Genomic DNA, 13,318 nt, shown 5'->3' with positions numbered 1-13,318 from the left:
AAATAAAATTTAACTACACGGGTTCTAACCCGAAAATAGTTCTTTTTGACTGTGTTTAGCACAAAGAAGGCCAAAGTAATAAGTAGGTACAAAAGCAGTGCAATTCCAAAAAACTTCAGCAAATTCATTTACCAACTAGTGTTAAATTTATTTGAAGGTTTCTCAAATATTTATAATTCTTACCCTTAGAGTCTGGTAACATAAGCAATGCATTAGCCAACGCAGCGCCCGCCGAGTGTCCAGCTAACGTGACCCTCTTCGGGTCCCCACCGAACGCCGCAACGTTCCGTCGGATCCACTGCAACGCTGCCGCAACGTCGAGCAATGCTGCGCCACCCGCTTGCTGGACCTCGTCTGAAGCCCCCGTAGTTAAATAACCTGTGAAAAAGAACCAAATGAGATCCATGTAGTGCAATTTTCTAACGTGACTCTGATGGTGTTCTAAAACAGTCTTCATGATAAACTGAATACAAGAATTCCTCGTTTAAAGGGTTAGATTTGAGCCAGGCGCGGATCCAGCCCTCAAAAAAGGTTGTGGTCACAGCCACTCCAAAATCGGCCAAGTGCGAGTCGAGGGTACCTACCTTTTGACGTTCATCAAACGATAATTCTACGAAAAGTAAATCAGCGAATCGATCAACTGACTAAGACTGTGCGTACTTATACCAATGAAATTCTGCCAAAGCGTCTGCGATACAAAAATCGGCGTAATTCTACTCGGGGAATCCATAGGGCACCCTATTGGGGTTGTGGGCATGCCCACCTTGCCACAACGGTGGATCCGCGCCTGATTTGAGCAGATGTCACTGAACTGAACTGAACACTGTAAGTAAGATATTTTCTGACTAAGCTTTAGTGAAACACTTTCTTGTTTAGAAGCCTTTATGAATTCATTCACCTTGACATATTAGGTATGTGAGTCACAATAGAGGGTAAATTTATTATCATATTCCTCAAGCGATTGCTCAATTTAGATATAATGACCCTATTTTGTGTGATCTCAAATTATTGAATCTCTGGTCTATTGTTAGATAGGTTCTTAGGCCCTGGGTACTTGTTTATAGCGATGACAGCTAATTCAATTATTTCTACTCTTGAAGACATTTTTCACAGTTACCTAATAGCCCTATCCTATAGTTGACAGTGACGACGAGTAGATGCGCCCGCGCGGCCAGCACAGACCCGTCCAGTGTGTTGGGCGAGCCCCACTCGTGGGACGGGGCTCCAACCCACACCACCACCGCGTATGGCGCCTCCACGCCACGCGCGCCTGAAAAATGTGCTGGGCTAAACAAAAAGAAACTACCGCCTCTTTAATAATTTAATACACCAATTGCAACAGTATTGCAGTGCAAGAGTTTCTGCAGAGTGCATTGCTGCTAAAATGTAAATTACGCAGGAGATAGAGATTGAAATTGACATTTACTGAGCAATGCAGGAGATAGAAATGCTGCAAACAACATTGATGCAATAATACAAGTTTTGCGTAGTTTGTGGCTAGATATGTGTAAGATTGTTACCAAATATTTATTTACTTCCTTTCTTTATTTATTAAAAGACTCCGAATATATTATTTGCTCACTACTTTAAAAGTAAAACATTGTCTTACCAAGAACAACCTTGTCTAGACAAACTTTGTCTTAAGAATATTGCATTTAATAATGTATTATAAAAACGCGACTTTTCAAGTCACAACGTACGACTAAGTACTTAGTACGTATCAAGTTTGTCCGTAATAAAACCTCCAAGTTCGCAGAAAAACTTCTTGAGCACGATAAATGCAAGTTTCGAAGAGTTAGAATTTTTCGTCATAAACTGGGATTCATCTTTCTCCTTTACTTTGCAACTGAAAGTTATCATTCTTTAACTTAGAAGAAAATTATGCTAATGTTAAGCACTGGATTTGTATAAAATTATACTTTTTAAATTAAATTATTAAGGCACATAGTGATTTTCCTGGTCGTCTCAGGCTTTAGTCTTTAGCCTATCTAGTAATCACATACCGAATGAGTGAATACCTTTAATGAAATAGAGTACATCTAAGTGATAAATGAGGCGACTGGTACATGATTTATGTAGGTCCAATGTAGGTGGGAAATTAGTAGGCAATATGTACCGGGACTAATATTTCTTGGAGCTGCCTTTATTTAAGATCAATCTGTTAAATCAGCGACACTATGTCAATTTTCTAAGTATGTACTACGCTATCCAGCAATATCCGGGGCGTTCAATAGTACCCACCTGCTAGGCGGATCAATTATGTTCTTTACACGAGATTCTTTATCCATCGAAATTGCTAGGCAAACGGAGTCTGTGGGTTTTTATCTCCCTTATGACAAATTAGGTTCGACCATCTCCACCTCGGTAGCATTGCTTACCTATAAACTAAAAAAAATTATAATGAATGGTTAAACTACTTACCGCTACCGGGCACATAGATGTTGAGGTAAAGGCAGTCTTCGCTCTGATTGGCTAGCAGCGGCAGTGTGGCCTTCAACTCGGTGTATGTGCCTAGCGGCATCTTTGACAATGCTGCGGTCCTGGTAATAGAGAATGTTTATATTATTACAAAGAAGAAGAAAAAATGGTCTTTGGGGCATATAAGTCTTAGAATGACGACCACGGGCAAGAAATGGCTCTGTATGGCCTTTGACAAGGGGTCCACTTCGTAAAGGTAATATTCAAATTGCAACAGCATTTACAGTTCAACATTGCTGCAAGAATGTCAACTATGTAGGGCAACGCTGCGCTTAAATGCTATTGCAGAATCTAACCTTTGGATTATTGGGAGCCGGTGGATGCTGCGCAAGACCACCTTGAGACATCCGCCGTTTCAGAAAAGCAGAGAGCTCATGCTGGACTGTAGTTTACAGACATACAAGGCTTAATTACTTACTGTCACTTGGCAGTGCATGGGATGTAGCTCTATAACTAACTGATCGTCCAATGTATGCCTAATTAATGCTGTCAATTACCTACACATCATCTCTTCACAAAAAGATCAATAGGGAAAAATGATTTCCAAATAAAAATAAAATAGTTCCTCATCAACGCAAATGAATACTGTCTCAACAAAATACATTATTCACAAAAAAAATCTAATGAGCTAGATAATGTTCCAACAAAACGATCTTCAAACAAATAAGTTCCCTCTGTTTCTATTATAGACTATTAAGAACTCCTAAGAGTCATTCGTGCCTATTAAATTCAACGTCTTTTGAAGTATATTAGAACTACCGTTATGAAGTTTGTCGAGAACTTTTAACAGGGTGGCAGATTCTGGTGCAATAATGTGGTACGGTTTTCATCAGCAGCCGCGTCCGTGCCGCAGCAGTAACGCCGCAACAATAATGCGGTTGCAGTTGCCATCCGAACGTCACCTTAAGGGTAACATTCCATTTCTGACCGCAGCTGAACTACTAGTACGAACGCGTCGGTGTTATTGTCAATTTTCATAGTAAAATGAATGGTAGTGCTGCTGTCGTTGGAAATTGACTGTCACCTTTAGTCGAATCATGGCATCTCACGCGTCCATAAGTGCGAGCGAATTTCCTATTGAAATGATTCCTAACGCCCCTTACACTGACTGGTGCTTACGGTCAAGGTCATATCAATTAAAAATGCAAACCGTATCAATTTTTAATACAGAATAGGCCTCAGGGAGAAGCATGTTGCGGGCCATGCGTCGCGAAAGTTGGCATGATTTAATATGTCCTTGTAACTTTGGAATGGCCTATTCATGGGTATTTTCGTGGTTTTCCTAATTTATTGGCCGGTTGGGATAAATGGGGAACTTAGTGGGATTGCTTTTTGTGTTTACAAGCGTAGCGTTATCGCTTATCACATTTCTTCTGTACTTCAAAATGTAATTAAAAAAGGGAATTTTGAGTAGCAAGGTAGATTCATATTCAACCTGCCTACTTTAATGAATGAATGAATGAATGAATATTTTTATTTAGTCTAACAAATGGACATTTTTATTAGTTGAGCTTACAAAGGAGTTAGTAGATACAGGAAATTTAATGATTAGTATTTTATAACCAGGGTAGATGGGCTTCAGACGGTACGAAGATGATGATGATGCGAGGGAGTGGCAACGGGGGTGACATAGCAAGCGAGTGAGTGACCGAATAATTACTGATTAAGTGACCGAGTGACTGGGTGAATTACATTGTATGAGACAAAATAAGTGATCGAGTTAGTGACCAGGGGAGTGCCGTACTTGTTGGATATGTCGGGTGCGCGCTGCGGGCAGACGGGCGCGAAGGCGTCGGCGAGCCGGGTGCCGGGCCAGGCGGGCGCCGGCGGCGGGGGAGCCATCCGCAGCGGCGCCCCCGCGTATGGCACCCCGCGGAACACCTCCACGGGCTCCAGCCGCCGGGAGGCGGGCTCCACGATGATGCCGCGGATGGCGCCTGGAACAAAGATAATTTTTAACACTTTTATTTAATAATTTAAAAAATGGCGGATACGGCCAAACCATTATCAACGGCTTGGGAAGTTTCAAAGATGTTTAAAAGTAGTTTCACAAAAGAAAACCTTATTTTCACGTCTACTGACAACGACATTATTTAAAAACTTTGAAAAAATGATCCATAAATTTGTTAGTTATTGCTTATCATTTATGTAAGTACTTAAATAACAACAGTAACTTAATATAATATTTAATAATTTATAAACAAAGTGACTTTGTCCGCTGACCCATTGATGATGTAGGTTAAAGTTGACATTTAGGTGATGTAGGTGAAACAGGCAGAAACAGCGGCACTCGGACGACTGCCTTTTACATGATAATACACGTGACACACACACGCGTCACACGTGTGACACATTTGACACGTGTACCTTAATAATGTAATTTATTTTCCACTTTCTTAGTCCTCTGTTTGTTTTGGTCAGCCAGGGAAATTTTATTGCCACCATAGAGATGATTCACGCTAGACCGGGTTATTTCCTATGACGGCTGATCAGTGGTCACGTGGTGCTTTCCATAAAAAAAGAAGCGCCGGAAGCTCCGGCCCGGCCCCAGTCCGGTCTAGTGTGTCATATAACAAAAAAGCAACGGGTTGCACTCCGGGAGTGCCGGCAGAAGTGAAAACTCAACGACATTGTAACTCAAAATATTAATAACAGGGCCATATAGTGCAAAATGTCTGCAGCACTATGTATATTTGAGGTTAACGCCTTCTAGCGTTGTATCGGCGCATTACTTGAAACCCCTAAGCACATCACTGTGAGAGTCATCACACCAGTTTGACGGACATGTCACACATAAAATAAGTCACGCAAGCGAAGAAGTTTTCACTTCAAAAATTATATATTTTTGTAATATTTTGTGACGAAGAAGTAAAATAATAAACTCCACCGTAAACATTACAGTTCCTTCACACCGCTGTCCGCAAACTTCCTGAATCTATTTACATATATTTCCCAAAGTTTATAGGAGCCGCCTACAACGTTCTCATGCATAATACTTTGCGAAATTAATTCCAATGTGCGGGCGAGCCATTATTACACTTAAGAGCGCTTAAAACGGGTAACTTTGTATTCAATTTCCCATATGAATTGACAATTTGCATTGCTCGTGTGTATTACTATAAATATTATATTATTTTAGTTAAGGCAAATCCTTTTCTCACATAGACTATCAAATTCAGACTCCGTATACAGGTAAACCTTATAGTAATTACTAACTAATAGGCAATTAAATACTTGTATAATACCGCGCTAGAGATCGGACGTTACCGTTAGCCATACCTCGTGCCTAACTCGCCACGTTCCTGAAGGCTTATACCTGAAGGATTATTCTGAAAGCTTTTAGAATCCTACGTTCTTTAACCATTTAGCTAAGTGTTTTATTTCAAGTGTTATTTTGATTTCTTATGTTTCATTAGAAGCTTACTTTTGTGAAATAAAGAAAGGATGTGTTGTTTTGAAAAGATGTGTCCCGCTGAGTTTGTTGCCGGTCCCATATTGGGCTAAATTTTCTCAGGTCAGAGGTGTAGGGTTGGAGCCGGCCTAACTTGAGTTGAATAAAGATTTGGATCTTTTTATTCTATTTATCATTTAGTACTGAAATATAGTAGGCGCTAGTATGGTTAACGAGTCCGAATGTTTATTTCATGGCTTCATGCATTGGCAGCAGTGGTAGCAGACTAATTTAGCTGTGAAGTCAATATATCGAGGTACTACGTCCACCGCCATTAGACCATCGTTTTCCGACATATTGATAATTGTAATTTATGTAAATAGAAAACTAAACTCACTTGAAAAGAGCCGACCCACTCTCATATATAATATATCTTTTAAACTAATTTACTTGCCCCGAACAGTGTTGTATAATATAAATACCTACAATTCAAATATTGCCAAAAATTCATAAAATTTGAAAAGATTAGATGGTACCTACTTAACTTATTACTCTTGTCTGTGTATGTCTATCTTGACTGAATTTTTAGTCATCATTTTGCACAACCGATTTGACCTCAAGATATTATGGACCACCAGACATAATGTATGAACGGTTCTCGTCCATTTGATCCTAAGATGTCAATTTTCTGGGTCGATTAGTACAAGAGCACCAATGTGCTGTCACACTGGTGACCTCGCCTTGCGTGCTGTATCTACTAAGCAGACTTTCTGTATTTTCTCCCTACTAATGCTCATTAAAATAAACTCACAGCTACCCTAAACCTTATCTTTATTGCGACTTAGCCCAGAAATGGTTGAAACCCCGGCCCCCCATAAGGGTTAAAATAACCCAACGAAACGGAGCTAAAATTAAATTACTCAGCTAAATGTTCTATGCCAAATATAATCACCCCGATTCGAGACATCGCGCTTCAAAGTTAACAATTAATGCCGAAATTGTATTTGAAATTAGTCTCCTTTAAAATAAACCCGGATTTTCTGAAATAATTAAGGTGAGGATCATTCGGTAATCTCGGGATATGTGATTTTGTATGGTTTTATATTTAAGATTTTATATTTATTTTATATTTAAACCTAGATTTTAGGTAGGTACCCTAAAAGCATCCAATTAAGGATGACTCACGCTAGACCGGGCCGGGGCCGGGACGGAGCTTCTGGAGCTACGTTTTCTATGGAATCACTATCTATCACTATCTAATCTAGCGTGAGTCATCCTTTAAATATAGTCCTCTACGGCTTACAATATGGCTCACAAAAATACGTATTTAAGTATTAAAACTAGTGTTATTTTTGGTTTCATCTGAGTTTTTTCTTTCATTTATACAAATAACATGCCTTAGATCTGACCGAAAATTTTTGACCTAATCCCATCGCTACACCCTTCCCCATCGCATGCGAGTTACATTTTTAGGGTTCCGTACCCGAATTGTATCTACCTACCAGAGCCGTTAATTGTATTGTCCAAACAAGTGACGTTTTTCTAAATAATATTTGGCCCACATACCGGGTGTGGCCTGTAACATGAGCAAATAATTAAAACGTAGATTGTACTCCTCAAACGGTGACACTTTTGTTCAACAACTTTTAAAAATTATGAAGTATTTAGACTACCTATTTTTCATACAAAATAAATATTATCTTCAATGGACGCCATCGCCACGCTAAGATATCATTGTGATTGACGTTGCTTATCAAGCCTTAAACATAACGAAATTCGCAATACATTGCGTCTTTTTTTTTATTATTATGAATGGGCTTACTCATGGCCACAGACTAGCCGAGGCGTAGACGTGGCCTACGATGGAGCGAGCTCGCCCAGAAGGTGCCTGTTCACTCTTGATTTGAAGGTTGCCGGGTTATAAGAACACGGAAATATAGACGCCGGCAAGGAATTCCATTCCTTGGCAGTGCGCATAAGGAAAGTAGAAGCAAAGCGCTTCGTGCGAATTGGTGGAATATCTACCAAGTAAGGATGGAAACCGGCCGTGCGTCCGATGGTAGAATGGGGACGGTGGAATAAGCTCGTGTAGCTCTTGGGCACACTCCCCGAAGTGCAACCTGTAGAATACCCTTTAACGTGAAGTGGTGTTTTAACTTTGAATAACCTTTAAAGTGTATTAATAATTTTCAAAAGTCGCTGAACAAATGTTGATCAGTATGAGGAGTACAGCCTACAGTTAAATTTTTTGCTCATATTACAGGCCACACCCGGTATATTATTTAATCAAATAATTTGATTTGGTTCCTAGTTTCCCTTTAGGGCAAACATAATCACTTTGACCCCGGGTTCAACACAAAGCGATGTCGTTTGCCGCCGAAATCTCAGGATTTCGCTCCGTGATTGGATTGTTGGGCTTAAGAGGAAAGTGGACTACCGCTTCCTCATACAAACGTAGTCCCTATTTTCCTCTCTGAATATTAGGATATTAAAAATACTTACTTCTCTTAGTATTATCACAGTAAATTCACAAAACTGTGCAAGTAAGGCGCTTGTCTTGTATGCCTATAATATTTCCGCCATTTTTAACTTTTTCCAAAAAACTAAACGACAGAAAAATTATATCTAACTATCGAACTTAATCACAAAATGTTACTGGAATCGATTGAGACATGCGTCCTGTAGAGAAGCTCATCCGGACATACTAAAGGCGTTTTTGCCCAAAATGCTCAAAATCAGAGACATTCGCTAACTCTCGTACAAAAAATCAAACGAGGGGTGATAGTTATAGTTAACTAGCTTTTGCCCGCGGCTTCGTCTGCGTGGAATTAGTGATAGCAGCTAATCTAGGTATAGCGCCTGGATAATGTTAATTAATAGCAATCATTCAATTCGCGCATTGCTTATTTCAATTATTAGGCAATTAATTAACTCTTTCAATTTCACCCCCCTTTGCACCCTCTTCAGCAAAAACTATCCTATACCCTTCCCCGGGACTCAAACTATATCTATACCAAATTTCAACTAAATCGGTTCAAGAGGTAACAGACAGACAGACACATTTTCGCCTTTATAATATTATATATAAGTTTGGATGCATCGCATTGTGTAAAGAATGTTCGATAATAATATTAATTATCAGAGGAAAATGAGAACTACGTTTGTATAGAGAAGCGGTCACCAATTTTCCTCTAAAAGCTACCTGCGTCGGAATATAAATACATGCGGTTAGGCCGCAATTTAAATATTAATGATTTAATTACTTTATGGATTTCGCTTGAGGCCAGTATTATATATGTATATGTATGCGATAGTTTCAACTCTCTAATGCGTTAGTGAAATTTGTATTTATAAGGTGTTTTTAGGTCAAAAACAATCCGGGATTCGGGCGGGGGTTAAAGAATTTTGTTTTAATGTGCCTATATGGATTTAGAACTAAAATAAGGTTTTAACTGCCTCTAAATCTATTTTAACCAATTATAAAACCTTTTATTCTGCATACCCAATCAAGGAACAATAATGAAAGCCATTGGGCTTTGATTTAAGGCCGAGCCACACCGGCTTGCATGTGCGTGACGTGCGCGTGTGCGTGCGCTAAAATGTTGGAGCCGCACACGCACAAGTCACGCAAGCGGTGTGCCATCTCTCATAAGGATCTGTATACTACAACGCCGCACGCGCACGTGCACGCCACGCACACGCAGCCGGTGTGCACAGGCCATTATTAGTAATACCTACTAACATTTATCAATCAAAAGCTATTCAGATCACTTTTCACAATTTTCTATTATATTTACAAGGAAAATAATAACAATTCTTATCAGGCGAATTTTTTTAACCGTCACGAGCATAAATAATGGAGGCCAATTTTTATATACATACCGCTTAAGCACAGTGTCTGAAAAGTGCAAGACTTGAGTTCGGTTTTCTTCATTAAAAAGTAAAATCAATAAATAAAAAATTGTGGAAAACGGTCAAATAAATACCCTTACCCAGATTCGAACCCAGGACTTCCAGCTTATAGCAAGGAAACTACCGACTAGACTAGAAGGCCGCTATACGAGACGTAAAATTATATTTTCTATTGTCTAGCGGCTAAGTAAATACCTACATATATTTAAACTAACTTAATCCACTACTATAAGCTTTATTTATAAATGGAACATATCTAACTAGTTAAATCCCCAATTTAAACTCCATTATAAACTACGGAACTAAACAAGGAAACCTGTCTAACTATGTTAACAGTTTATTAATATGCTATTAATTCCCTTGTCGATACCTGAGGAAAGGCCGCATGCCTGACGTTTTATAATGAAGTGTGAGAGTGCCGCGGGAAGGGGGAGAGGTTAATATTGTGCGTGTTGCAGATATAATCCTGAATTGCATGAGGCCTATCGTGCCAAAGAATTTTCCACCGCATATGCTATACCTGCGTGAGTGTGCACGATGCGCGAGCTGTAGCGAGGCCCCGCCGCGACCAGGGACGCCAGCACCAGCGTCGCCCGCCAGCTCCACACGCCATGCGCCGCATATGCTATACCTGCGTGAGTGTGCACGATGCGCGAGCTGTAGCGAGGCCCCGCCGCGACCAGGGACGCCAGCACCAGCGTCGCCCGCCAGCTCCACACGCCATGCGCCGCATATGCTATACCTGCGTGAGTGTGCACGATGCGCGAGCTGTAGCGAGGCCCCGCCGCGACCAGGGACGCCAGCACCAGCGTCGCCCGCCAGCTCCACACGCCATGCGCCGCATATGCTATACCTGAGTGAGTGTGCACGATGCGCGAGCTGTAGCGAGGCCCCGCCGCGACCAGGGACGCCAGCACCAGCGTCGCTCGCCAGCTCCACACGCCATGCGCCGCATATGCTATACCTGCGTGAGTGTGCACGATGCGCGAGCTGTAGCGAGGCCCCGCCGCGACCAGGGACGCCAGCACCAGCGTCGCTCGCCAGCTCCACACGCCATGCGCCGCATATGCTATACCTGCGTGAGTGTGCACGATGCGCGAGCTGTAGCGAGGCCCCGCCGCGACCAGGGACGCCAGCACCAGCGTCGCCCGCCAGCTCCACACGCCATGCGCCGCATATGATATACCTGCGTGAGTGTGCACGATGCGCGAGCTGTAGCGAGGCCCCGCCGCGACCAGGGACGCCAGCACCAGCGTCGCCCACCAGCTCCATGCGCACTCCATGCGCCATCACGCGACGCTGGCCTGTCAACAAAAAATATACATTAGAGAAGGAAATCAACCTAACTACCATTATAGTATTGATCAAATTCATTGTAGCTCACTAAAGTGTTGTATAATAAAACACAATAAACATCCCAAACGCGTCCATTTAAATCACCGTCAAACACAATACGTTAAAAGGCACCGACATTTATTCGCAAAAACTAAACCATTTTATTTCCAATGCACGTGAAACTCACGAATTATCACGTCTATTATAGTTCGTTTTTTTTAGCATTAGAAAGAACTTGAAAGAAGGTAAGCGATCTTGGCATGTCTTTTAATTGAAAAACGCTTTTTTAAAATCAATAACTATTACTTATGAAAGCAGGAGAATATAAATGATTGTATTAGATTCATAATTGTTACGTATTTGCCGTAACTTATTTTTAAAATGTGTTTTTCATTTAAAAGACACATCAAGATTGTTTACCTAATTTCTAATGCTAAAAAAAACGAAGTATAGTCCATCGCAGTCATCTATCACGGATAGCTGTAACCGAACGAAACGATGAATAAGTAAAATGGTTGGAAATATTAAGTTCAATATATTTTGTAAAAATATTTAACAGAGTACCTAATGTTATTCCCTCGATACTTTTATTCAATTAGTGTCGAGCTTTATGGATTTTTAAACTGTTTTAAACGAGTGCGCTTTCATATTATTATACTTAATACAAAATTGATACTGATAGTTCTAATGGCCCATTTACCAACCAATAATTCTACTTTTGTATGAACTAAAGTAATACAACAATTAGACAAATTGGTGCAATAGAACTTTTTTTGTGTTTCTGGGAGACAGGAGGACCGTTTCTCAAAAGCTTGTAACTTGTAATACAAGCGAATGTCAATTTTTGTCACCTTTTGTTAGAAAGGGACTTCCACTTGTATTACAAGTTACAAGCTTTTGAGAAACGGGTCTCAGGTGTAGTCAATCACACACACGCACACACACGTACGGGTTTAAAGAGAACAAGTTTTGGTGATAGCTGTCGCTTAAAAGCGATTTCTGTTACACAAAATTATGAAAATTTTTATCTAAGTAGAATTGACTGGTTTAGGATACCTCGTGGCATTAAGTCCGCCATTTGTACTTTCTTGCATTGTGCAATAAATGTTAAATAAAATAATTTCAAGCACGACACGCAACAATGAAAAGTGGTATGATGGTATCCCTTCATATAAAACGGTTTTCCATTAAAAATAAATAACCTAGCGAAGGACGTTCGTTACCCAAAACTCATCGTTACATCCACAAAATGAGCTGCAAAACTAAAAAGTCTTACAAACATTGAACCGGCTGCATTTTCGGTTGTTTCGACATCCGTGAAGAGATGTTAGCGAAATACATATACTAAAAAGACTTGTATTTAAGTGTAGAAACTTTAAGACTGTTTTGATATAGAGGAAGATGGGCGGAGAACGGGAGGAAATGAGTTCATTATTTAGCTTGCTTTCTGTGCGTTTCCATTATGGGAAATGATTTTCACAACTGGAGCTAATAATGTCTTAATGATATGGAATATGCACTTTACTTCGTAGTGAATACTAAGGTTATTACTATACTAAGGATACTAAGTAAATGGTTCAAATTTATGTTGAAAGATTTGAAACACACATACATAATACAGGGTGATTTCGGGGTCGTGGAGCAAGAGAGCCAGACATCATACAAAATCCAAAGATGAGCCTTATGATGTTGTTAATTATTGCAATTATTGTTTATCAAGAATAATGATGATTATTTTTCAGGTGACAAGTAGGAAAAAACACTTTTGCATAAAATTTGGTGACCCTAAAATTTGGTACTCAATGGGACGTCTTGTCGCTTTCCATACAGCGTATGTCAAAAGTCATAGGGTGACTATAATTACTTAGTAGGTATAACATTAATTTTACTTGAAAAATAAGAATAATTAAAGTAATTATGTTTTAATCAAATACTACCTTGTGATAATGTGGATCATTTACAGAGTTAGAAAAAGTGGTTCTGGATCACGACCCAGAAATCACCCTGTATATAACATAAATATACGCAGTCAGACTAAATAAAATAAATAACTCATTTCTACCTACACTATTATATTTCATACCAAAATTGCAATTTCCATCAAACTTACAAAAGGAATACACTCGACCCGGCCCCAAGATTCCATTTGAAAAGCAACATTAGCGACATAACGTTACAGGGGGTCCAAAAATCCCTTTTTGT

The 13,318-nt window shown here is 40.0% G+C and overlaps 1 protein-coding gene across 1 annotated transcript in view; it reads right to left on the bottom strand.

Moving 5' to 3' along the window:
* Positions 1-13,318, bottom strand: part of LOC134663419 (neuroligin-4, X-linked-like) — a 280,075-nt gene that overhangs the window by 41,356 nt on the left and 225,401 nt on the right. Inside the window, exons 2-6 of the mRNA XM_063519789.1 lie at positions 10,968-11,085; positions 4,223-4,415; positions 2,422-2,540; positions 1,118-1,270; positions 184-378 (exon numbers count right to left, since the gene is read on the bottom strand). Coding sequence (XP_063375859.1) covers positions 184-378; positions 1,118-1,270; positions 2,422-2,540; positions 4,223-4,415; positions 10,968-11,064 — 757 coding nt within the window. The 5' untranslated portion in view covers positions 11,065-11,085. The remainder of the gene's footprint in view (positions 1-183; positions 379-1,117; positions 1,271-2,421; positions 2,541-4,222; positions 4,416-10,967; positions 11,086-13,318) is intronic.

The sequence above is a fragment of the Cydia fagiglandana genome, chromosome 4, assembly GCF_963556715.1.
Source record: "Cydia fagiglandana chromosome 4, ilCydFagi1.1, whole genome shotgun sequence".
NCBI classification, from domain to species: domain Eukaryota; kingdom Metazoa; phylum Arthropoda; class Insecta; order Lepidoptera; family Tortricidae; genus Cydia; species Cydia fagiglandana.
The sequence above is the reverse complement of the archived record's forward strand: the minus strand, read 5'-3'. Positions and strand labels throughout refer to the sequence as shown.